This window comes from Mytilus californianus, unplaced genomic scaffold, assembly GCF_021869535.1.
Source record: "Mytilus californianus isolate M0D057914Y unplaced genomic scaffold, xbMytCali1.0.p SCAF_3, whole genome shotgun sequence".
Classification (NCBI taxonomy): Eukaryota; Metazoa; Mollusca; class Bivalvia; order Mytilida; family Mytilidae; genus Mytilus; species Mytilus californianus.
In genome coordinates this window covers 99,035,405-99,062,807 of record NW_026262679.1, presented here as the reverse complement: position 1 = coordinate 99,062,807, position 27,403 = coordinate 99,035,405, and the positions used below count along the sequence as shown (strand labels likewise).

Here is a 27,403-nt window from a genome sequence, read left to right as displayed (position 1 = left end):
TTTAAACCATTTAATGTCATCAGCACACTTTAGCAAAAAGTTTTCAAGGACCTTTCTGAGCAAAAAGTTCACCTGGAACAATTTGAACCATAAAGTCATCAGAACACTTTGAGAAAAAGTTCACAAGGAACACTTTAAACCTAACGTCCACTTTAGGAGCACTATCATGAACCATGAGATCTTCATTACACTGTAAGGTGAAATTTCACCAACAGCATTCTGAACCAAAAGTTCCCCAACAACATTCAAAACCAAAGTTCACCAACGCCGCTTAGTCTATTTCGTTTTACAGAAATTGTTTCAATATATTTACTTAAACAGAAAAAAACCTTCTAACTTGCACTAACTCAGACAGAAATTGGGATTATATATTCCTTTAAAAAAAAACAGCCATTTTTTATATGTCAAATGTTCATGACTGTACACCTGTTTCAAATTTTCATACTCAACTGGTAACACATGCAATAACAGTAAATTATTAAACTTGATTGTCATTGCTAATCATACGGTAATTCCTCACCATAATCCAGTTTATCTAAAATTTTATGATATTTGTAACTGGTAAAAAATATAAGTATAACTGTATGGTATATTACTATGAAACAAATGTTATATTACTATGAAACAAACTGTATTTTCAGCCAGAAAACCTACACTGCCTGTTTAACAGTTCATTGAACTTGAGTTATTGTAAAAGGTGGACGTATGTTGACCCCTAGATGTCTTTTAATTATTTGTGTTGTTGGATTTTTGTCTCATCGACAAACCCATCATGATTTTTTATTCATACATGTAGACAGTTATGTTAATGTTCTTGGATATATTCATGTTTTTTAAATAAAATTCATTTTTATCAAATATAATCTGACTTCTGCATGATTGTTAACAAAACAATTTCTTTCATTATACGATTATGTAAGTGTTTATCTATGATTGTGTTCAAGCAATCCATCTCCTAAATAACATTCTACAAAATTTATGTGCGACATGCATTTGGCATGCATCAAACTATACAGCACACATGTATGCCTTTACTTCAAATGTAAACGTTTGTTTGATATCAGCACAGAAATTTGATTGTTTTATCGTTTTTTCATAGACATTAAAATGTCTGAGGGATTTGTGAAGAATTACTCAAGTTTGATTTGATATATACATAAGAACATTTAAATGTTCAGGTGTGAACTGCTCAGTTTTTTGTGAAGTATTACAAATTGAAAACATGTTAGACTTGAATGACTTATTTCATGCCATTTTATCATGATTTCAACAATGTATTTTTTTAAGAACTAGAGGCTTCAAGGGGTCTGTCTTTAAACTTATGGCTTTAATAGTGTTGACAGCCATCTTGAACAAAGGAGTAGGTCCACAAAGGGTCAATATTGACCCATTTAAATTCAGTAATAAAAACATCTCATGACAAAATATTTCAAAATATCTGACACATTAGAACACATATGATGTCATCATAATTTTGCACCATTAAATATGCAGAAAATTATAATTTTGAATTTTTTGGCTACATTTTGATGGTTTTTGCTTCATTATTTAAGGCAATGTTTATGGTGTCTCCCTGATTGTCCCACTTTTTGAAATTACAGGTAAAAAAGTTATATAAATTTTGTGGGACAATCAGGAATATGTTTGTGGGACAATTGGGAAGTTTAAATGTGGGACAATCAGGAATTGTTTTAATTGATAGTGATTAATTTGTTTTTATAGTATGTAGCAGTTAATTACAGGTTACTAATCAATGTAACTTATAAAATATAAAAATAAACATGAACAAATAATAATATTTACATATTTTATTTTGCAGGTAATAGTAGCAATGGAAGTATCATCAAAAATAGAATATAATATGATGTCATAAAATAACACATATCAAGCAAAATCAACTTGATCTGTAACTTGTCATGATAAAACAATACACCAAATATCAAATCAATATCTTCAAGCACTACGTTGGTAGGGGACTAAAAAGCACAAAAAGCACAAACTTCATCATTCTGTAGACGATCTTTGAGTTCTTGTAGGTGTTGATTGATATGTATGTATTGTCTTCTCTTTGTTGGTCGTACCCAGACTTCAGAAGTGTAGAGAATGTTGTGTTAATGTCCTTTGACTTTCCAAGTAAAATTCACAAAAAAAATGGCAACATCTCTCCATCAACATGTGCGTGTAGAGCGTAGAGTGTAAATAATTTTATACTTTTTTTTAAATGCATGCATTATTTCTAAATTGATTTAAAAACTTTAGAGAAAAGCTAAGTAAAATTACGGTATTGACATTTTTTTTTCATAAATAAACTTAACATTGTAGATATATTTCATAAGTCAAAAATATTATATCATAAAATCAAAAGTACATTAATCTAATGATTTTAAAAAAATGTTTTACTTTTTATTAAATTAATATTAAATAATAGTTTGAACATGCAATTATAAATTCTTGTTTATTTAGCAAAACAAACAACAGTTACCTTGTTTATCTAAGATCATTTTATTTCATAAAATAATGTGGGACAATTAGAACTTTTTATGTGGGACAATCAGAACTCTAAAATATTAAAAAGTGGGACAATCGGGAATAAACCATGTTTATTGCATCTAGTCACTTAAGGCAATGTTTATTGCACCTTGTCATTTAAGGTAGATCTAGTTGTTATTGTTCATCAGCTAAACTTTACTATACCCTGAGGACCAAACATAAATCTTTACCCATTTACTACTGATTACTAAAGTTTTTCAATCTTTATCAGAGTGAAACATTCTTTATATCAAGATTTGTAATTTGTAAAATTAAAATCTGCACTTACAATTAATGGAAATCTGAAGCTGATGATATATACAGAGGTAGTTAGTTTCATATTGCCAAAGTACAGCAAGATTTCTAAATGACTGCAAACTGAGATTTTGATTATATGGTTTGATAAATTTCATTACATAATCCTTAAGCAAGGACAGGATATGTCAGTCTAACATTTTTCATAAAATATCTACTGGTAGTAGCAATAGTATATATAATATAAAGTATTAGTGATATGATTCAAGCCAAATTTACAGGCAAAGAAGACATTTCATTCTTTAGGGAAATTGGTTTTCATAATAGATCATGAGTTATTTAGTCCAGAGCATTGAGATCTTGACATATTCTGACTGCTTCATCTAAGATATTCAATCTACTTCCAGTCATTTTAAATCCTATATATTTGCAATACCAAATTTAAATGAAGATAAGTTTAAATGAAATATGTATGTTATGTAGTGGTTATCATATTACTGATAGCATGAAATAAATCATGTGTTTCTCATGTGACTTTTTAAGCTAATCCAATCAAGCTCTTTAAATAAATAAAATACAGGCGGCATAAAAAATTGTAGAAGAGATAGCAAACCAACCCCCTTGTCTTCATAATTAATAATTTGACTATTTAAACCAAATAATTTTGAAAACTTATGTGAAAAGCAAGTTTCAATCCTTGCTATGTCATCATCCGACTCATGACACAAATGGTTTCTTTCAATCAATAACATAAAATGGTTCAGTAAAAACAGGTGAGTTCAACGAACTACCCTGTTTTACTTGATTACAGACAACAAACAAACACAGCAGTGTATTACATACAACTATAAAGCCTGAAGCATATTTACATGTGTGCACCAGGATACCTTTTGTTTTAAAGAAAGAACGGCTGCTTATGTCTGTCGCAAAATCTCGAAATGCCATAACTGAACTAATAAAAAGACATACTTATAATCTGCTTGTTAAGATGTTAGTCATAAACAAATGTTTAGTCAAATTCAGTAATGAGTGACAAAAAATCCCTGTTATTATTATCAGTAGCACAAATAATTGTTATTCTACCAAACTTTTCAGAAGGCCAGATCATTTTGTTATGAAAAGTATGCTATGGCATTTTCATTTTTTTTTTGCCTACATTCTGGTACAATATTGCATTTTTCCATTTTCATAGATGATTTATTATAGCATCACTGAAGAGACATTTATTGTCTGAATGCACATCTGGTGCAGTAAAATTGGTTCTGTTTAATGTTTTTGAGGACATTTTTTATACTTATATATATTGCTATTTTGTAATTAATATTGACTTCTGCATATGCTGGTTTGAGAAAAGGATTTCTAATCAAGTTGACTGCTATGCTGGTTACAGAGGGAAGGATGTAGTATGTATGGTGGTCACAAAAGGAATGATGTCTATTATGCATGTTGGTCATAGACGAAAAGATGCTTATTACTACACGATTTACAGAGGGAATAATGTTTATATAAAATGAGGAGATGTGGTATAATTTGCCAATGAGACAACTATCCAACAATTCCAAATAATTCTTATATGATTTGCATATTAGGAATACATTTATATGATATTGGTCGAGATAGGTTCCAGTAGTGGCTCTTGAAGTTATTTATTTTTGGATAGACGACGTTGACAGAACTACTTTTTGTAACCAATGTAAACAAGATGGTGGCAATAATAACACAAATCGACTCGACGTTAAAAAGATTTATTTTCACTTGGCATTTATCGTTAAATTAAATAATAAACACAAAACAATAATTTGAATGAAAATAAGGTAGTTTTGTAGCTTATTTTTTTAAACAGATTGCAAATATCATGGAGTACATTATTTTGCGTTAACCAAAAAATATATACGCGCCAGGCAAATTCAATGACACAAATATACAATTTATGTGTGATACCGGAGTTATGAATATGGAAATTAAATTCCTTGCTTCCAATTTTAAAGAATTATAAGGATTAAACGCATTTTTAAAGGAATCTATTGGTGTATAAACTGAACCAAGTCACTCACAAACATATCATAAAAGTCCTTCGGACTGTTATTTGTTTGTGAGTGATTTGGTCAAGTTTATACACCGATGAATTCCTTTAAAAAGGCGTTTAATCCTATAATAACGTGACTTTAACTATTTATGGGTCACCTTACAGTCTTTAACTATGAGCAAAACCTATAACTTATCGTCCGCTATAAAATTCTCTGACATCACAAAATGTGAATCAATTCCAATGAATAAAACAAGAGTGCACACACTGAAATGTCTCACCTTCTTTACTAATCATTGATATTATGTTGATAGTCCTAAATATAAAGCTTTATTACAACTGTCACATAAACTTAACATTAACCAAGTAAACTAAACATTGACCAATGAACCATGAAAATGAGGTCAAGGTCAGATGAACCATGCTAGGTTGGCATCTACAGCTAACAATTCTTCCATACAACAAATATAGTTGACCTATTGCTTATAGTTTAAGAAAAACAGACCAAAACACAAAAACTTAACACTGAGCAATGAACCTTGAAAATGAGGTCAAGGTCAAATAAAACCTGCGTGACTGACATATAGATCATAAAATATTTCCATACACCAAATATAGTTGAACTACTGCATATAGTATTAGAAAAAAAGACCAAAACTCAAAAACTTAACTTTGACCACTGAACCATGAAAATGAGGTCAAGGTCAGATGACACCTGCCAGCTAGACATGTACACCTTACAATCATTCCATACACCAAATATAGTAGACCTATTGCATACAGTATAAGAAAAACAGACCAAAACTCAAAAGCTTAACTATAACCACTGAACCATGAAAATGAGGTCAAGGTCATATGACACCTGCCAGTTGGACATGTACACCTTACAATCATTCCATACACCAAATATAGTAGACCTATTGCATACAGTATAAGAAAAACAGACCAAAACACAAAAACTTAACTATAACCACTGAACCATGAAAATGAGGTCAAGGTCAGATGACACCTGCCAGTTGGACATGTACACCTTACAGTTCTTCCATACACCGAATATACTAGACCTATTGCTTATAGTATCTGAGATATGGACTTGACCACCAAAACTTAACCTTGTTCACTGATCCATGAAATGAGGTCGAGGTCAAGTGAAAACTGTCTAACGGGCATGAGGACCTTGCAAGGTACACACATACCAAATATAGTTATCCTATTACTTATAATAAGAGAGAATTTAACATTACAAAAAATCTTAACTTTTTTTTCAAGTAGTCACTGAACCATGAAAATGAGGTCAAGGACATTGGACATGTGACTGATGGAAACTTCGTAACATCAGGCATCCATATACAAAGTATGAAGCATCCAGATCTTCCACCTTCTAAAATACAAAGCTTTTAAGAAGTTAGCTAACGCCGCCGCCGCCGTAGCCGCCGTAGCCACCGCCGCCGGATCACTATCCCTATGTCGAGCTTTCTGCGACAAAAGTCGCAGGCTCGACAACCAGACAGCCTAATTTATGACAAAACAATAAACAAAAACCAAAAATATAACAGACAGCAACCAATGAAAACCACTAAATAACAGACAGCAACCAATGAAAACCACTAAATAACAGACAGCAACCAATGAAAACCACTAAATAACAGACAGACTTGGGAAACATGCACGTAAGGGACGTGGCAGGGTTAAAAATGTTTGTGAACACTCAACTCTCACCCTATTACCTGGGACAATTGCTGTTCACAGAGAGAAAGAAGTCTACCTGACATGTTTCAAAAATATTTCTGTGATAATTGGAACACTTTATTAAAGCAGGTCTTTGCAAATTGTAATATAACTGACCTAAAAGCACTGACATTACATATTTAAGTTCTTTATATTTAATATCTTCACTAAGCTACTTTAAATTAAGATGTATACATAGCATAATTCAGCTATCCGCTTTCTATGATTTATAGTCAAAATTAATTTTGAAAATATAACTCATTACCCTTATTTTCATTTAGCATGCAGATTGATGAATGAATTCATATCCCATGAAAAGCTCATTCTTCTGTGGATAAATTTACTATAAGTATAACATTTTTCAATTATTTTTTTCTTTATATTTACTCCAAATTCATTGATATGTTGAAGCAATAACAACTTCCATAACTCAGTCACCCACAGTTCAGATGTTTGAAATAGAGAGCACTGTTGTTCTTGAATGAATTGTAACTTGTGTGATGAATTTATAATCACAGCAGTCAATGGAATGTTTTTACATTGTTTACAAAAAGATTTTATTTTAATAAATATTCACAAACACACACATGTATTTTTTCCATTCAAAAGAAATGTCTGGTACATGTCAATGACAGAAACCCAACAACACAAAAAAAACATCCAAAGGTCAACATACAGACAATAGACAAGTAGTCTGGAATAAACCAAGCTTTAAATTGTTCCCAAAGTCTAGAAAAGTTATGAATAAATTTAAAAGAGACCAAAAAGGTCTGCAAACAACACAATATTTAATAAATAACAAAAAAAAAACAAATTTAAGATTTAATTGAAGACAAACAGTGATTATAAGGTTCCTAACTTGGATGGATTAATGAGGCAGGGACAAAACACTTAATTTGTTAATTTGCAATCAGTAATAAAAATAATCTATAATGGCAAAGACAAGATATGTTATGATAAGTATTCAGTGGCATTAATAGCCTGCTATACTTTGAAAAACATTTGAGAGAAGGTACCTATTCTAAATGTTTACCAAACATCAATGACAAAATATGACCCCTGAAAAAATGAAGGAACTTTGGATATTAAAACTCCAATAAACTACAGGTAGGAGAACAGGTCCTTCCAATTATTTTCACCCTTTTTGTAAAACAAATAAATCCTGAATCCAACTGTGCTAGCATTACTCATGAACTAGCAGAAATAATATATAGCGTAAATACTGATTTCACCCATCAGTATACTTAAAGTTCAAACTCAAAAATGTTTAATGCATAGAAGGTGTGGTGTCTTAGATGTTTTTTCTTAGAATATGACCTATACTATTTTTTATTTAAAGGAAAGCATAAAACTATAAATACCATGAATTGAAGAACTGTTACTACTAGTAAATAATAAAATAATGGTATGCTCAAGACTGAAAATTTTGGAATTCAAGTGCATAACCTTGACATCAAAATGAGACATGAGAAAAAATGTGATATAATCTTAATGTAACCTTTCAGACAGGATATATGTTTTGAAGCTTGGAGCACGATGTTGCTTGTGAATGCTTATGTGTCATACAATAATGTTAAAACAACAAAACTGGAAGCTTTAAAAAAAAAATGAGATTACGACTTTTCGTATCCATCTACTTAATGCTAGTACAAGCTGCAAGTGATGTTGTTTTTTTTTTGTTTTTTTGTATAAATTTCCGTGTCATGTCAACAACCTAAAAAGTACAATCCAACTGGAACCAAAGCTCATTGCTTCCCTAATATATTATTGAATGTATCCATTAGTGTCTACACTGATCCTGATTACCTGAGAAATTAAATACTTTTAACCTTCTTTGATTTTTTAGTTTTTACAACTCATTTCCATTGCATTGCACCAAATTTACAATTCAGATTTCTTGTGAGTAGGAAATTGTTTGAAAAACAATCTGTAGAACAAAGCCAAAGCACTGTGTGATCTTTTCATGTTCTGATTGATGTCAATTTCCTGTAATGCATTTGATTCTACTGGACAAAACAAACACAGGTTTTGAATTCTTATGGACTGAAACATGGTCCAGATCAATCACAATATAATATTTGAGTATAGAAAATAAAATAGTGATTTAATTCCTTCAAAGTTAAATAAAACTACTTATATAAATATCTATAAATTCATGTTTACTTTACATGCAAGTTCAATTAAAGTTGGAGGGTCAAAAACCAATGTCATGTATGTATATTTAACTACATAAAAAGTACCCAGCAAAAAATATGATGAGCCATAAATTTGGTCTCTAAAATTGTAAAAACAGTAAAATTTTTGATTCTTTCTAAATTGTTTTATTTATATGGATAACTAAATAAGACAATAATAGTTATATTTGCTACAAAAAAGTGATTTTGTGACATGTATGTGCCAGTAACATTTATAAACATGAAATGAATATTCAAATCTCATAAATCCAATTTTTTATGTAAATGTATTGTAAAAGTTTGTTCGGTTGTTTATTTTTTTTGTCTTTTACATTTTGTTAGTCTCTTTTAAACATATGACCTTTGGTATTTTCCTCCCTTCAGTTTTTGCTAATCCTTAGTAATTTATAGAAGATCCCAAAATGAGACCATTTTCAGGGCTTTTGCAGTTTTCATTAAATGCAAAAAGAAAATTAACTTTTAAAGGATGAATAATCCCTTGTTACTTTCAAAATCAAGGTGCCAAACAAATGCTTTATATATCTTTCTCCTTGAGAGTGAAAGAATAGAAAAATAGACAAGAATCTGGAGCTTATATAGGAACTCAGTTGTGCAATGAATGCCTGGAGTTTGTCAAATATTCTGTAAGATATTCACTTCCTGGTTCCTTTTTCCATATTATTCCATCAGTGTATTCTTTATCTTGGCAACAAAAGCTTGCTGTTGGTTGTCTTTTAACTTACGTTGCCTTCCAACAACTGTTTTCCTTTGAATGCTTCAATTAACAATATTTCTGTAACAACATCTGTGTTTCAACAGTTCTATAATTATTGAGAATTTTTTTTCTAAATCAGGTAGTTTTTGTGATAAAAAAGAAATATAAATTTACAAATCATATTTATGATAAGACATGAATTTTAATAACTGTATTTAAAAACCACTATTACGCATGGAAAAATTTTATTAATCCTATAGAAATGCATTAAATCAACACATTACAAAAAGCTGGTGATAAATTCAAAATCGATAAGCTTTATTTAATTTTACAATCATTTCAAACCATTTATTCTTTATGACAGACAACATGACACCCTTTTTAACTTCATTGTGTATTGAAATATATGCCCCAAAAAAGATAGATTGCGAAATGATATTTCAAAAAAATTATCATTCAATCTCACTATATGATTATTTTTACATGATGTCTTTATTTTATTGAATAAGGCAGATCTTTATCCATTTCTTTAATTTATATTTTCCATTTGAAAGATTTCATTTAAGCTCAAAGAATGTTAGGAAACGAAAAATATTATCTAACAAAAAATTTCTGCTTATTTTACATTTTAAAGAGCTTATTTTGTGGTGCACATCGTATCTTATAATGGAAAATTTTGTTGTTATTCCCTTAATTTTGTGTGTTTATTTTTTCTAAAAGTTTCAAGCTGAAGGCAAAATTAGAATGAGGCATTGCTTTCTCATTCTAATACTTAAACCAAATGGCAAACTACATTCGAAAAGATTACCAAATAACACTTGTGGCCAGGAATAATCCTGTAGTTCTCTATTAAAGCAACTCTGATTCCACTTAAAAAAAATTGATAATAAACATAATTTCTATTCTAAATATCAACCAATATGTTCTGGATAAATATCTAAAATTTTCTTTTAAGTTTAAATGTGCTCTTAACCTGGAAAATTATATTTACAAATCATTTCATGCCAAACTTTAAGAGACTGATCTTAATAAAAAATAAAATAAAATCCAATCAATATCCTTTTAATGTCCTACAATATGACTTGCAAATTTTTTTAAACAAATATTAATCTTATAGGATTTGTAATAAGTATCTACATACTCCACATAAACCTTACATATCTGGCTGAAGTTCAAATCAATTTCATACCTTGGTCTTTTATTGAGGAATTCTGAGTTAACATATGTTTTTCTTTTATTTTAGGTGTTAAACTGACTGTTTAATCATAGGTAATATGATGATTTTAAGTCAAGATTTACTTGAAGTTATAAAATTTAATAATTATAATTCATTGTTCATTTCAGATTTCTGCAATCTATTATCTTTAGTTAACTAGTTCACATGAGTGCCTAGGAAGTTTCAGATATTTCACCAAGGATCTTTAGGTTTTTTCGCTTGCTTTTTCTGTCTATATTCAGATTCTAATATCTCTGTTGAAATCAGGTATTACATGAAATTCTCTTACATGGTCAGACCAGCTATATTTATCAACAAATTTTGCTGTCACCCTGATGATTCACAGGAAATAATAGATATTTCAATAACTCTTATTTCTCTGTTTGCTTAATTAACTTGTGAAATGTTTCACAAGTTTGTGAATTTGACATCTGGTGAGTTATCTGCACTTTAAAAATGATCAGTTCTGTATTTGTATGCAAGACTTTTCTACATGTAACTCATTTATGTACACTGTCAAAATAATGTACGAAAAGTGAGACTAGGATAACATCTAGATTTCTTTAATGTCTTTTTTAATTCTCTATTGTTAGGTTACTGTCACATGGATATATATTCTACAATTCTGGTAAATAAATCTGAATACTCAAATTGTATTTCTGATTCAAATATAAATAAACAATAAGTCAAAGATTTATAATAAACCATAGGCCTCTCTAAACATTGCTGATTATCCATTACTTTTGTAATCTGTCTGAAGTCAACTGTTTGTTAAACAGGTGTATAAGCTTACTCTTAACACAGTAAACAATACAACTACTTCAACTATTGACATGAGATAAGTCAGAATGTTTAAAGGAACCAGTGGTCAGTTTATTATAATTATTCATGAAAGTAATACATGTAACATGATCATACCACATGCTTGAATAGGAAAAATGAGTTCATTTAGGCTTAGGTGACCAAATTTTGAATTCAATATCTCTTAATTTTTTTCTTTTTGTTTGTATATATATTTCTGTAAGTTTCAATTAACTACTAAGTTATCACGAGGGTACATTTCCCACTAGTCCTTAAGTCTAACTGAGTGCTCCTGAGGAGACATTTTCTCACTAGCCTTTAAGAGTTAAATCCTGAGGAGACATTTCCCACTAGTCCTTCGGGGAAGTTAGGTCTAACTAATTATCATGAGGAGACATTTTCCATTAGTCTTTAGGTCTAACTAAGTTATCCTGAGGAGATTTAAATAATTCTTCACAAAGTTGACATCCCTAGTTTTTATACATAAATTTGAATATTATTTTAACAACTGGAAAGAAACCGCTTCATTTTCATTTTGTTTCTAAAAAATAAACCATCTTATTTTCTTGTGATATAAAAACATAAATATATTCTTGAAAACTAGCTATAGATTTTCCTTCCTTGAAATGTGCCTTAAAATATCAATAGATCCTGACAAATCAAATAAAAATGGTTGGTTTTCCTTAGCTGGAAGTGTTTTTAAAACAGATTTATACATGCTGATGAGCTACACAATTAACCATTTTGGTCTCCTTAAGTACTGTTTCATGATATTTTTACAATGAACTAGCTAATCTGTGATATTTAAAATAGTATTTTAAGAAAGGATGACCCATTTATATGAATAAGTTCATCTGAAATATTTGTTTACAAAATCTGAAAAAAAAAACAATTTTGTTGTCTTTCAGTTGATGAACTCACAGCTTAACTAAACTCAAACTATTTTGAATACAAATTACTTTTGTAGTAGTAGTTGTTGGCCAGAAGGCCTTAACTTGACCTGATTGATTGTTGGTTGTTTAATGTCCAGTTAACTTGACCTGAAAAATTGAAGTTGTAGTATTATATCTAAAAAAGTTGACACAGAGATATGTATCGCCTGTCAGCATAAGATGAAGAAAAAGACAATCCGACGGACAGCAAAATTACTAATTAATCCGCTGGACCATGAACTAGTGGGCAGGGCCTCGAAAGTCAACAAACTGAGATGTACAGACAGTAATGGAACTTTATGGAAAATTAAATTGTCTATTGTAAGTAGCTCCTATCAAACTAACTTATGCAGAACACTTAACATTGAACATTGCTTATTAATTGAAGTCCCTGGACCATGACCTAGGGGGCAGGGCCTCAAAATAGTTGTCAAACTTATGTACTGATACTAATGCAACTGTATACAAAATATCATTGATCTATCACAAGTAGTTCTTATCAAACCAACTTAAGCAGAAAACTTAACAACTGTTTTGCCTTCCGCAACGAAATTCTGCGACTTTCGTTGCAGATGAGACAAAAACCTATACTTACAATCTTAAATATGAAAACTAAGATAAAGTAGACATTTTTTCTGTCTCCTGTTGAAGGTTTGGACAGGGATAAAGGAACCAGGTAATGAGGGGGAGGAAGTGGATGCAGGAATTAGGGGTAGAAACTGGGAGAAGTAAGAGAGTAAATAATATGGATATGATGGAAAAGTTTCTGTGATCAATTTTTGTCTGGGTAATGGGAGTTAGGGGATCAAGGACCCCCTGTCAACCCCATTACTCTTGGTTTAAACAATGTTGAAAGATTATAATAAACATGATATTTTAAAAGGTTTTATCCAGATTGCCTGTTTTCAATCATTAATAAGGCATATTTCCTACTGAAAAACATTGGTTGCACCAATCGACCAAAATAAATTTGTTATATAATAATGTATATGGGTCAGATCCACATCCTAACAAAAAGTAATGGTACTCCATGCATGTAGCCAATATTGTTATAAGCAAAAAATATTTAGCACAGTACAATACTTTAAGTACCGCTTAAGTCGACGCTAGGGGCCGTCTTGACCTTGTTGTAGGGTGTCAGTGATTCTTTCATTGTTGAAGACCCTCAAGCGTCTGTCAAGATGAAGAACCGGAATAAAAATCCTGTTCATTGATAATTTGTACTTTTTTCTATGTAGTGTGTGCGATTTTGTTCAATGCACATTTACTCCATATCCCTTTATTTTCTATTTAAGGGCCTGTACATGGCTTAATGCAAGTTTAGCCCTTCAATGTAAAAGGTCGTACGGCAATACATGATTTTTCTTTTTTAATGATTTGATTCCAAGAGATTGGTTGTCTCACTTTAATTTAAGCTTTTCAGTTTTATTTTCTGAAAAGAGAGCCAGTCTTGTATTCTCTAATATAAAGTTTTATTTTCCATGAAAAAAACGACAAATTTTTCTATGTCCGATAGCATCTAATCTTCTCAAACCATTTTTCTAACAATTTCTGGACATCGGTGTACATGCACCATTGCCAAACCACACAACCTTTCACCCAGCATCGTTGATCTTTCCCAAGTCTTAAGTCTACTCAAAGCAGAGAATGAACGTTTACAACATACAGATGTTACAAGAAGAAACAACAACAGCTTAATATTGGACAACTGAAGCGTTAGTCATAAAGATTGATTGATTGATTGGTGTTCGCTTAACGCCACCTCAGAACAAAAAAGCAAGAGCTAATTTCAAATATTTTTACAATTTAAAGTAGGCTTTAAAATTAGACAAAAGGTCCTTAAATATAATAAAACTCAAGTTTAAAACAAAATTACTAAATTAAATTTACAAATGAAATTCAACACCAAGACAATGGTCATAAAGAAGGGCAATAAACGAACAAAAGACAAACACTGTAACAGATAAGGACACATAACAAAAAACAATAGACCATCAACACTGAAAACTAAAAATAAATGAGGAACATGGATCCCAAAAAACAGGGGACGACGTCAGAGGGTGCACAGAACTTGCTTCTTGCAAGACACTCGCTGTGAAAACAATTTGATATGAAGACAAGCTTTTGTTTAACCTATCATTTTTTTTATCGAAATTTTCAAAATGAGGCATTCGCCTCATTTGCCTCAATGTAGTTACGGCCCTGCATTGTTACACCAAGTGATCAAACACATGGTCCAGGTACACTCACTTTGTTACACCACTGTGATCAAACACATGGTCAAACAACACTCACTTTGTTACACCACTGTGATCAAACACATGGTCCACGCACACTCACTTTGTTACACCACTGTGGTCAAACACATGGTAACCACACTCACTTTGTTACACCAATGTGGTCAAACACATTGTCCAAACTACACTCACTCTGTTAAATCACTGCAATTAAACCCATGGTCAAACCACCCTCACTTTATAACACTCTGCAATCAAACAAATAGGTTTTTGCTTTGTCCAAGTCAAAGGATCACAATTAAGTATTAAGGTTCAAAATAGGTATGTAATTGCTCATTACAAAATTATATATCAAATATAAATTTACATAATATCCACAGGGATAACTGAAAATACATATATTTCCCTATGGTATTAAGTTATTACCACTCATCCTGACATTTATATAATCATATTGATTTTCATATACTATTGACTAAGATAAGAAGATAATGACCAATTAATCTACAATGGCTGCCTTGTAGTTGCTATATAAGTCTATTTATCTTTCATTTCTTTCTATTTCAATTTTTTTACACTGAACAGTTATTATTATTTTATTTACATGACTTGAATGTTAATGTGGAAACAGATTTTTGCTGTTTCTTAGTCCTAAATGGAGTAGTCATTACACAAGATTGGCAAAAATAAAACCTAAAATTGAGTCTCATTATACCACATTAAGTAATAGAAAATAAGGATGTAGTATGATTGCTAATGACACAACTATCCAGTTCAAATAACATGGATTTAAGCAATTATAGATCATAATAAGGCCTTCAACAATGAACAAACCCATACTGTATACTGCGTATAATATAGTGAAACATTTTTCTATGAAAGTTCCTTCAATAAGGTTTTTTCAAGGACTACATTGTAAAATATCCAGCTTACCTCTCCATTGGTTGACATTGGTTCTTCCTCCATCTGGGAGTCTATATCTTGATACTGAAATGGCCATCTGTCTCTCAATGAGTTTGTTGAGTCCATCATAGAAAAATCATCTGAAAAAAAAATCAGTATAAATCTTTTATTTTTATCTTATCATTTGAAAGTCATCCTAACACTTAATATAAAGAAATTTCTGAATACAAAAAAAAGAGGAGTAAAACTGTATGCTTGACACATCAGTAAAAAATTATAAACAAAACTCTAGTGCTACTGGTATCAGGACCTCAACATAACAAGCAGTATATCTACATAATTTAATAACATGCTGTTACTGGTATCAGGACCCAACAAAAAAAGCAGTATATCTACACAATTTAATAACATGTTGTTACTGGTATCAGGACCTCAACATAAAAAGCAGTATATCTACACAATTAAATAAATATGTTGTTACTGCTATCAGGACCCCAACATAACAAGCAGCATATCTACATAATGTAATAACATGCTGTTACTGCTATCAGGACCCCAACATAACAAGCAGTATATCTACACAATGTAATTCCATGTTGTTACTGGTATCAGGACCAAACATATTAAGCAGTATATCTACACAATGTAATTGCATGTTGTTACTGGTATCAGGACCAAACATATTAAGCAGTATATCTCCAAAATGTTATTGCATGTTGTTACTGGTATCAGGACCAAACATAACAAGCAGTATATCTACACAATTTAATAACATGTTGTTACTGGTATCAGGACCTCAACATAAAAAGCAGTATATCTACACAATTTAATAACATATTGTTACTGGTATCAGGACCTCAACATAAACAATCAGTATATCTACATAATGTAATAACATGCTGTTACTGCTATCAGGACCCCAACATAACAAGCAGTATATCTACACAATGTAATAACATGCTGTTACTGCTATCAGGACCCCAACATATCAAGCAGCATATCTACATAATGTAATAACATGCTGTTACTGCTATCAGGACCCCAACATAACAAGCAGTATATCTACATAATGTAATAACATGCTGTTACTGGTATCAGGACCCCAACATAACAAGCAGTATATCTACACAATGTAATTGCATGTTGTTACTGGTATCAGGACCAAACATATTAAGTAGTATAACTTCACAATGTCATGACATGTTGTTACTCAGGTATCAGGACCCCTACATAACAAGCATTATATCTACATAATGTAATTGCATGTTGTTACTGGTATCAGGATCTTAACATAACAAGCAGCATATCTACAGGATTTAATGACATGTTGTTACTGGTATCAGGACAACATAACAAGCAGCATATCTACATGATTTAATGACATGTTGTTACTGGTATCAGGACAACATAACAAGCAACATATCTACACGATTTAATGACATGTTGTTACTGGTATCAGGACCCAACAAAAAAAGCAGTATATCTACACGATTTAATGACATGTTGTTACTGGTATCAGGACAACATAACAAGCAGCATATCTACACAATGTAATTATATGTTGTTACTGATATCATGACTTCTAGATAACAAGTAGTATCTCTATGTAAAATTGGAGTATTTTTCATATTTTGAGCAGATAATAGATTTCCTTAAAAAAAGAAACATAGCTTATAATAGGTATCACACACAAATTGTCTGTTTTACAATATCATTATGTGTGTTAAGGCTAGACTATTATTTTCAAAATCTGAAAATTTGCTCTACAAGCTGTTAAAGAATATTTGTCCAAACAGAGATCTGTACTTAACTATGCATGAGCTTCTTGTTAGGCAGATAGCAGTTTTTACACAAATTTTCTGGCACAAGAAAACTAACAAGCATGTACAAGTTATTTTCCACATAATGTTATAAGAAATATTGTTTTGGTGCTGAAATTAAAAAAAAACAACATATGCAGCATAATCATTGAAAAGATGCTCATATGTACAGAGTTTATAAAAGAAATGTTTTTCTGTCTCATTTAGATATGTGCATTTTAATACAGTATTATAAAATAACACTTAGAACCCGTAACTATATATAATAGACCAGCAGAGAGCCAGCCATTCATTCCCTGCCCATGGTAATCTCTGGCATATATCCTTGGTTTTCAATTACTAGCCTATGTTTAAAAAAAAACTATTGAACTTTTAGATATAAAAAAAAAATAATAAAATATCTGTACAATTTCTAATTACACTGCACATTATAAGAAAGTAAATATATGATAAAAGGTCTGGGTGGGTTTTTTTTCATTGTTTTTTTTTCAATGTTTTTTTCTGCTGGTTGCCAAGAAATATAAAATTCCATAGAATGGGAGATAACCTCAACAGAACATTGAGTAAATTTAATGGATGTTTCAAGTATGTCTGTATCTAAGGCTTGTATTAGTGCAAGCTTTCATCACAAGTTTGCTGTTGCCTGTCAGTTCACTTTACCTCCCCCCTCTGCACAGTGTTGGATGCAGTTTATGTTGCATAGTCCTTAGTCTTCTGTGTAGTGTTTTATTGTGGGCTTCTTTTAATTTTTAGTCATGATCATGTACTAATGGTTTTTTTTTTTGCCCCTTGGTATCTTAAATTTTGATCAGTTTTAAAGACATCCAAGTCATTTTGTAGTAAGTCAGAACCATTTTCATAGTTTCAGAAGCTGTTTAAATGGTGCTTCTTGAATTCATGTTTGATTTTAGTGTCTATCCCCTACATGTATCCTTTCTTCTTCAATTCAAAATACCTGTAACATAAACTTAGAAATTTATAGTATCTTAAAGACAAACTGTCAAATGCAACATTAAATTGTAATCATAAATTCTCTATCTTTATATATAAAATAATCTGAAAAGTGTAAATCTGTTCACATATGCTTTTTTAAATATTTCATAAATAGGATTTCTATATCAGATAAAAAAAAATCACCATTTTTGATGAATCCAAAGATAAAAGAAATTATAGATGAATTACCATTTTTATAGAAAGAACTAACCTTTCTCAGATATATAAAAGATTTGATGCATTATCATTTTCATAGAAAGGACTACAGGGTAATCCTCACAGATAAATAAAATGCTTGATGCATTATCATTTTCATAGAAAGGACTACCGGGTAATCCTCACAGATAAATAAAATGCTTGATGCATTATCATTTTCATAGAAAGGACTACCAGGTAATCCTCACAGTGAATAAAATGCTTGATGCATTATCATTTTCATAGAAAGGACTACAAGGTAATCCTAACAGATAAATAAAATGCTTGATGCATTATCATTTTCATAGAAAGGACTACCGGGTAATCCTCACAGATAAATAAAATGCTTGATGCATTATCATTTTCATAGAAAGGACTACCAGGTAATCCTCACAGTGAATAAAATGCTTGATGCATTATCATTTTCATAGAAAGGACTACCAGGTAATCCTAACAGATAAATAAAATAGTTGATGCATTATCATTTTCATAGAAAGGACTACAAGGTAATCCTCACAGATAAATAAAATAGTTGATGCATTATCATTTTCATAGAAAGGACTACAGGGTAATCCTCACAGATAAATAAAATGCTTGATGCATTATCATTTTCATAGAAAGGACTACAAGGTAATCCTCATAGATAAATAAAATGCTTGATGTATTATCATTTTCATAGAAAGGACTACCTGGTAATCCTCACAGATAAATAAAATACTTGATGCATTATCATTTTCATAGAAAGGACTACAGGGTAATCCTCACAGATAAATAAAATGCTTGATGCATTATCATTTTCATAGAAAGGACTACCGGGTAATCCTCACAGATAAATAAAATGCTTGATGCATTACCATTTTCATAGAAAGGACTACAGGGTAATCCTCACAGATAAATAAATTCTTGATGCATTATCATTTTCATAGAAAGGACTACAGGGTAATCCTCACAGATAAATAAAATACTTGATGCATTATCATTTTCATAGAAAGGACTACAGGGTAATCCTCACAGATAAATAAAATACTTGATGCATTATCATTTTCATAGTACTAGTACTAATCTTTCTCAAGACAAATAAAATACTGGATTTTTATTATCACTTTATAGAAAGAGCTTATCTGAAATAAATACAAATCTGAATGCATTACCATTTTCATAGAAAGGGCTTAACTTTCCCAGATAAAAATAAATTCTGGTTGCATTACCACTTTTATTGAAGGAGCTTTTTTCTCAGATAAATATTTCTGGATGCATTAAAAATACCATTTAAATAGTTTCACAGAATTTTTGATGCTTTAACACCAATTTTAAGATCATAACAATTTACTGATTTTTGCAAATTTCCAACAGACCTGACTATTAAAGGTTTTGGACCAGTTGCAGTGTAATAAACAGTGAAAAAAGGTATGTTTAATTAGATTGTTTATTTCAGCATTATGTCCGAGCCAAATATTTCTAAAAACTCCTTGTTTAATTGAGATGATAAAAACACTATGTTTTAGGCATAATGTCCCTGCAGCATTGTCCATCAGATCAAGGTTTTAAGGAGGCTTTATATATTCAACTTCTTCCACATTTCTTTCACTTTCTTCTTCAGACTACTCACCATCCATCTCTCCCATACTTTATTCCTGTGCTGACAAATTATATTTGCTCTTTTTCATTTTTTCTCTAGTTCAATATGTACACAGTCCATCAACTCATTGTTGAAATATGCAAAACATATTTTTGTAGAAATTCTTCACAAACCCTTAATTAAACATCTGTAAAAAACATTCTTTCGCTTTACATTCAAACATATCAGTTTTAACCCTCAGCAAGGTGCTCATATTTTTGTAATTATAAAAGCATAATGTCAAAACTATCCTCTAGGGAGATAAATTTCCTAATTATAAAAAAGCACCACCTATGAACCAGCAATATACATAATTCATTACTTAATACCACACCAGATTCACTTTGCATGTTTTATGAATTAAGATTCCATTCATACAAATAGATTATGTCATCTGAGAGATACAAACATAACTGCACACCTTGTTCTAAAAGCACAAGTGCATTTCTTTGTCATTGTTTGTGCAGAACTAGAGATACCAAATATCAAAACATATTACATTTCACACAATGATACAACAAAAACAGGAAGATAACAAACATTAACAGCCATAAATAAAAATGCACTTTTTGAACACAAAAAAGTATTTTTCAGAATAAACATAACATGTTGTGACATTTTCATTTCCTGAATGGTGTCAAAATTCAACACCTTGCACCTAATGAAAAACTACAATCAATGAATAATGAAAATCAATAAAATATATAAATAACACAGAGGATTAATAAACACCACAAGGACAGGATAAGACATGTCCTGTTATATCAAGGTGCTGAACTTGAAATGAAAATGGTTTCAAAAGGGTAGAGGATGGGACACAAATATTATTTAGAGAACATATCTTGACTACAAAAGGAAATAAATATGGAAAGTTGGGAATGGACAGACAATTAAGACTTTTGTAGCGGTCACAATATCACTTTCTCTTTTTTGCAAATCTAAAAGGTTTTTTTTTAATGTGCTTGAAGCCTCTCAGGCCCTCTCAACACATGGTATCTATTATGATTACCAGGGTTTCTGTATTGTAACCTGACTACTCTCCAAACAATGGCATCCTCTTGAAAGACTTTTCAAAAAGTTTTCATTTCTAGATTCTAACATAAATTATACAGTGGACACCAAGATAATCCTGTAACAAAAGATTCTGACTGCATATGTGCAGTGATTTTGTGTATACAATGAAACTATTTGCACTTTCTATTTGTTAGGCTGACATAAGTTAGGTTAATATTTTTCTCTCTCTTCCTTTTTGTCCCTTTAAAAATGTATAGAAGAAGTCAAAAGGGTCAATTAATATATCGTTTCAGAATTTCTAAATTTTACATTATGATGGCAAACTGGCAAAATATAAGGAAGATCCTTATTCATTTGCAACTGACTCATGGTGTACAGATTTTATATCAAAACTTCACAAAAAATGAATCAAACTAGTCTCAGGTGGACTGATTTAGCAAAATGTTTCTTAAACAATGTAGAACAACTAAATATATTTTTTTTTTACGAACTATGAAACAGGAAAATGAGAAAAATCTTCAAACAACTCCATGATGGAAGGTGCACGACCTAAAAATAGGGATTCTAACTTTCTTTGAAGTTCCAAAAAGATCTTGGTAGAAAAGAAATATTGGTACCATCCTTTGAAAATTCTGCTGTAAGAAATAGTTTCCAAGTTTCAACAAGCATTCTGAGAGTATTGCATGGCAATACATAGTCCCCTACCTGTTAAAAATTCATTGTATTCACTTCAAATAATGGAATTCATAAATTAAAAGTTCAAAGTTCTTGTGAAAAGTAAGGACATGTCCTTAAATTAATTGTCCATTTCCATTGGATTGTTAGCAAAGGGCAGAACTGCAAAAATTGAACTTGGTTTAAGCAAAATTTTCTAATTGTATGAACAAGCACTAAAAACACATTTAAGTTAGGTTGAATATATATTTCAAGATGACCTTGCAAGAAAAATCAGCCAGTTCTTCTGCTTGGATGATCTAAATGTAAAACTATGTGGTAATTAAAGATGACCGACTTGGGAATATCAGCCAAGTCAGGAGTTCACTATGACCGTAACACTATCTTATAACGTCCATTTAGAACACAATAGTTATATGACAAGAACACTTATGAAGTTTCTTACCCTATGTATTATCTAAGACAGAGTGACACTTCTCATTATACCCACAAACAAGGAGTGTCAAGTTTTTCTGTCATTTCTGTATTGATTTCCGAACCAAACTAAATAACAATACCACCAGCTATTAACTTCAACTTGAGTCACAAATTATTGGCACACCACAAAGATAGATGAGTCTGGGTCATTCCTCTTTATTCTATTTCTCATTGCCAACTAAAAAAAATAACCGTTAAAATTGGATGTTCATTTTTCATTTTCCTTTATTGATGTGCAAGTTGGCAACCGATATTTTCTGTGTATTAGATTTGTCAAATCAGCGAATTCTGATAGAGTAGTTTTTTCTTTATGAGTTCTCTACACTCCTGAGGAAGGTGGATTTATTATTGTTCTTTTAAGCAATTCGGACATTACATAATATCTATATGATTGGAATATGAATTTGAGACTGGCGTTAATTATATAAATCAGTAAGGTTTCGGTCAAATTTGATATATACTGCATAATTTGAACAGCTATTTCTTTCTTAATGTTATCTGGAAAATTGTTCCAATGATTTACTATGCACAGTAAAGGCTGAATGTACTTATAGCAAACTGTAGGGGTAGGATAATGATGAAAGATGGGCTAATATAATTTGATATGTACAAGATTCATTATGCGATCGATCGATATTAATGATTTGACTTTTAGAGAAGTGTTAAGACATTTTGTGCAAGCTTTAATGTGATGACACTGACGTGTTGGAGACAAATTTACAATACAAATTCTAATAAATGTCACATCAATAATCAAATAAGGTTAAATAAACATTTCTGAAATAACTGCATTCAATTTTTATATACCCTTTACATGTATGGTAGATGTTTGTCTATAGTGCAGATACAAGTTGTTTACTGGTGAAACCGTTCCCTCATATGTCACATTACATATCAATTCAGATCGTTTTTTTCAGTTTTCTAAAGAATGTTTTCCATTTTTTTTAATTGTTAATAAAACTTTATCATTTCCGTGCATTCAAAGTACTTATCTGAATTTACCTTTAACAGAATGCTCAAACCTAAAAAATTTGAAAGTATAACTTGCCAAATAAGATATCCTCAGAACCCTTTATTGACATAACAATAGTTTGCTCAAAATATTGATTTTCCCGCTTTGCATGCAAACGACTGTTGATGCATGGCCGTTACTCATGCTTGTCTATACTGTAATAAAATGCTCCGCTGGTCCCAGCTTGATACGACCGCAGAGGTTGAACCCTGAACAGTTTGGGCAAGTATGGACACAACATTCAAGCTTGATACAGCACTGAATTTGGATTGTGATTAAATATTTGACACAGCATAGGTTTCTGACACAGAATAAATGTGGTCTAAGTACTTAAAAATTTTTAATTAACCTATTCAAACCATATCATTATTATTTGCTTTTACATATAAATCAGAAATAACCAATTTAAAATGGAAAATTTTAAAGAAAAAAAAAGGAAAAAAAAATCCCTCCCCCAAATTTTTTGAACCCCCTTATGATTCATCACCCCCAAACTCAATCCCAGCCTTCCCTTTGTGGTATGGTACCTTCAGTACAATTTCAGAGAGATCCATACACTTGAACACAAGTTATTGTCTGGAAACTAGAAAAATGCTTGTTTTTAGGCCCCTTTTTGGCCCCAAATTCCTAAACGTTTAGGGCAATTACCCCCAAACTCAAACCCAGCTTTCCCTTTGTGATATGGAACCTTGTAGTACAATTTCAGAAAGATCCATACACTTACACACAAGTTATTGTCATGAAACTAGAAAAATGCTTGTTTTTTGCCCCTTTTTTTGGCCCCTAATTCCTAAAATTTTGAGGCAATTACCCCCAAAATCAATCCCAGCTACTCTTTGTGATAAGGAACCTTGTGGTACAATGTCAGAGAGATCCATACACTAACACACAAGTTATGTCTGGAAGTTACAAAAATGCTTATTTTTGGCCCCTTTTTGGACGCCAACGTCATACCAATATACGACCCCAAAATTTTTTGACGGTCGTATAAAAAGCGATAAGCCTGTTTCTACTTTGAAAATTAGTTTTGTGTTGTTGAAGCATCTTTCATCTTCGTTGGTTCAAGAAGTAGTGTTAGTTGATTACAACCAAAACCATACATGTGTACAACTTGCTTTCCTGTATTACTTCATTGAAAGAAATTCCATGGAAAAATGAAAGATTGATTCATTGAAATCATTCATTTGCTTCCCTTGCTTGAGATTCCTTTTCTTTTTTTTTAATGCTTAATGTTGATATAACATTCAAAATATACATTACTAGAAAACCAAAGATATGGGTCAAGTGAAATTAGTTTTGTAATGCCAGTCATCATAACAGTGTTAAACAAAGAAGGTGTGTTTGAATAGCAAAATAATCTTGTACTGCTACTGTAATTGTTCAATCAAAAATGCTCTTCTCACACATATGTTTATTTTATTTTATTTTACATAAACATAGTAAAATCTTAGCATTCTATTATTAAACAAGAAATGATTGTAACAGGATGCTGTTACGAAGTCTCCCAAACGAAGCTCCCATAATTCGTAATTCCCAGGGTCGCCTGACATTGGGCAAAGTCCAGTGAAAATTGGTTTGGTCCAGTAAAGTTATATGCATTAGTGATGCCTGGGGACTAACCCTGTATATCATTCAAATCATCTTGGCATGACAAACCAGAATATATATGGTTTAGGGGTGGGGATCGCGACCATTTACAAGATATTAGATCTTTCTCAAATGGCAAGGGGTGGGGGTGACCCCTGGGGACAAACCCTGTATTTCATTTCATGTGCTTTATCATGACAAACCAGAATATATATGGTTTAGGGGTGGGGATCGCGACCATTTACAAGATATTAGAACTTTCTCAAATGGCAGGGGGTCGGGATGACCCCTCGGGACTAACCCTGTATTTCATTTAATGGGTTTTATTATTTAGAACATTTTCAATTAAAAAGATTGTGTCTATCATAAACGGTTTTCAATTTATAATCATTTGAAAACTTTAAAAAATAAAATCCCATAGGGTTCTATAGTAAAACCCTCTTTTCTTTTTGCCCCTCAAAGTACCCCTTTATAAACCCCATTGCACAAACAAAACCCTGATTGCACCACTAGACATGTTAGTCTAACATATTGTGAAACCCTAAGTTAATCTGACAAGCGGTTTTGGAGAACGGGTGCGGACAAGTTCAAATTTAAAAGCGGCGGAAGAGGAAGAAGAATAATAATAATAATAAGAACTGAGCAAAAACAATAAGTCTTCCCAAACTTCGTTTGGGAGACTTAATAAAATGTCATATAATCAAAGAAGTCAGGCACACTGTTCACTCACACCTTCCTTAAATTTTTGTCAAAAAAAATTGACAACAGACTTATAATTTGGAAGCTTGAAATGCAGCAGTTAAAAAGAATAAATGGAGAACGTGTCCATGGAACACAGATAATGCCCCCGCTTGCATATAACGTTATAAAGGGTCATAACTCAAGCGGTAAAAGTGATGCAACCCAAATTCAAACTTGATCTGTGCTTTATGGTAATAAGAAGCATTGTGTATAAGTTTCATAACATTTAGTTGAGGCAAACTAAAGTTAGAGAACGGAAACTTATTTTCAGACGTACGTATAAACATAAGGCAGAGGGGGCATAATAATCTTTTTTTTTTCTTTTTTTTTTTTCTTAAACTTAAGAAAATTTCTAGTCAATAGTTGGTGTTTTATTGAACTTTTGAAAATTGCCCTATTAAACAACTAATCAGACAATAAATCTAAGTAGTCATACAATATTCAGGATGGTTGATTGTTGGTTTTTTAACATCCAGTTGCAAATATTTCTTTCATGTTCAGGAGGAAATACATTCAGGATGGAAAGGTATTCTCTGTGAATTACATATACCAATATTGACTGAGTGTCAATACAAATGTCCTACTTCTGAGGCTGTCAGATTATTCATCTTAAGACTATTTAAGCCATAACCAGTTAAAAAGTTAAAAAAACAAAAAACAAAAAAAACGCTAGTTTCAAATATTTTAAAATCTTTTAAAAATAATAAAATTGTAGCATAATTTAAAAAAATTATCAGAATAACATAGAATAAAATGTAATATTTATCAGAATAATTTCCATACATGATTTAATGAGTTTGGAATTGCAATGCTCTTACCTAGACTTCTCTTGCTTTTTTACACTGCTTTGAAATACAAAACCCAATTATACCATTTATAGATTTCTATTAAAAAAAAATCAGACAATGTACTTTTATATCTCATTGTCACTGTAAAATGAGAAAGTCAAGTGACTAAACGATGATAATGATGATTAGGATAAAGATGTTTAGGATAATCATGATTAGGATAATGACGATTAGTTTGTTGATGGTAATGAGAAGTTAACAAAGGTAGAAACATAACTTGTGGCCATAACCTTGATAAATTTTTGAAGAATGGAATGAAAGGTTTCCAGACTATGACCTAATTTCAGAAAGTGGCATCAAATAAATGTTATCATGTTTTTGGCATGAAAGGCAACATGCATGTTATCAGGAAAAGAATGAAAGATTCAAAATATGACTTTCAGATGGTGGCTTTGTTAAGCCTCAATTACATGAACATGCTTTCATATTATGGCAAAAATTTATAAGGATGTTGGATGATTTATTAGCATCTTTTCAGATGGTAGCATGAGAATTATTTTTTAAATGTGATGGTTTCAACTATCTATGCATATGTTATCAATTCCATATATGAGCATGAATATACAGATATAAGACGAAGGCCCATATCAGGAGACACTAACCCTGTCTGCTCACTTGGTCTTGCTTAGTTTAGAATTCGTGTGATTCCCTCAGTGAGTAGGTGGTGATATAAAAAGCCACAACTTTAGCTTGTTAGCTTGTTAAGTGGCAGTTGTATAAAAAACCAAAATTATTACCTAGGTTATAAGTCAGGTTCCATTAAAGAAGATGAAATATGAGAATATTTTCAAGAGGTGAAATGTCCTAACTATGAAATAGTTATCAGTTATCAGTATTCTACCAATAAAGTTCATTTGAGTACATGTATGATGTCAAGTTGTGTAATGACAGCATACTAATCTGATCA

At 31.2% G+C, this 27,403-nt stretch overlaps 1 protein-coding gene across 9 annotated transcripts in view; it reads right to left on the bottom strand.

Moving 5' to 3' along the window:
* Positions 1 to 27,403, bottom strand: part of LOC127735532 (nuclear hormone receptor HR96-like) — a 201,069-nt gene that overhangs the window by 72,585 nt on the left and 101,081 nt on the right. For 8 of the 9 annotated variants that reach the window (XM_052245735.1, XM_052245739.1, XM_052245742.1 and 5 more), the window contains one exon: positions 15,547 to 15,656. In XM_052245735.1, the coding sequence (XP_052101695.1) occupies positions 15,547 to 15,656 (110 nt within the window). Of the gene's footprint in view, positions 1 to 15,546; positions 15,657 to 26,466; positions 26,870 to 27,403 lie in introns of those variants that run through there. The other variant, XM_052245743.1, reaches the window with a different exon arrangement.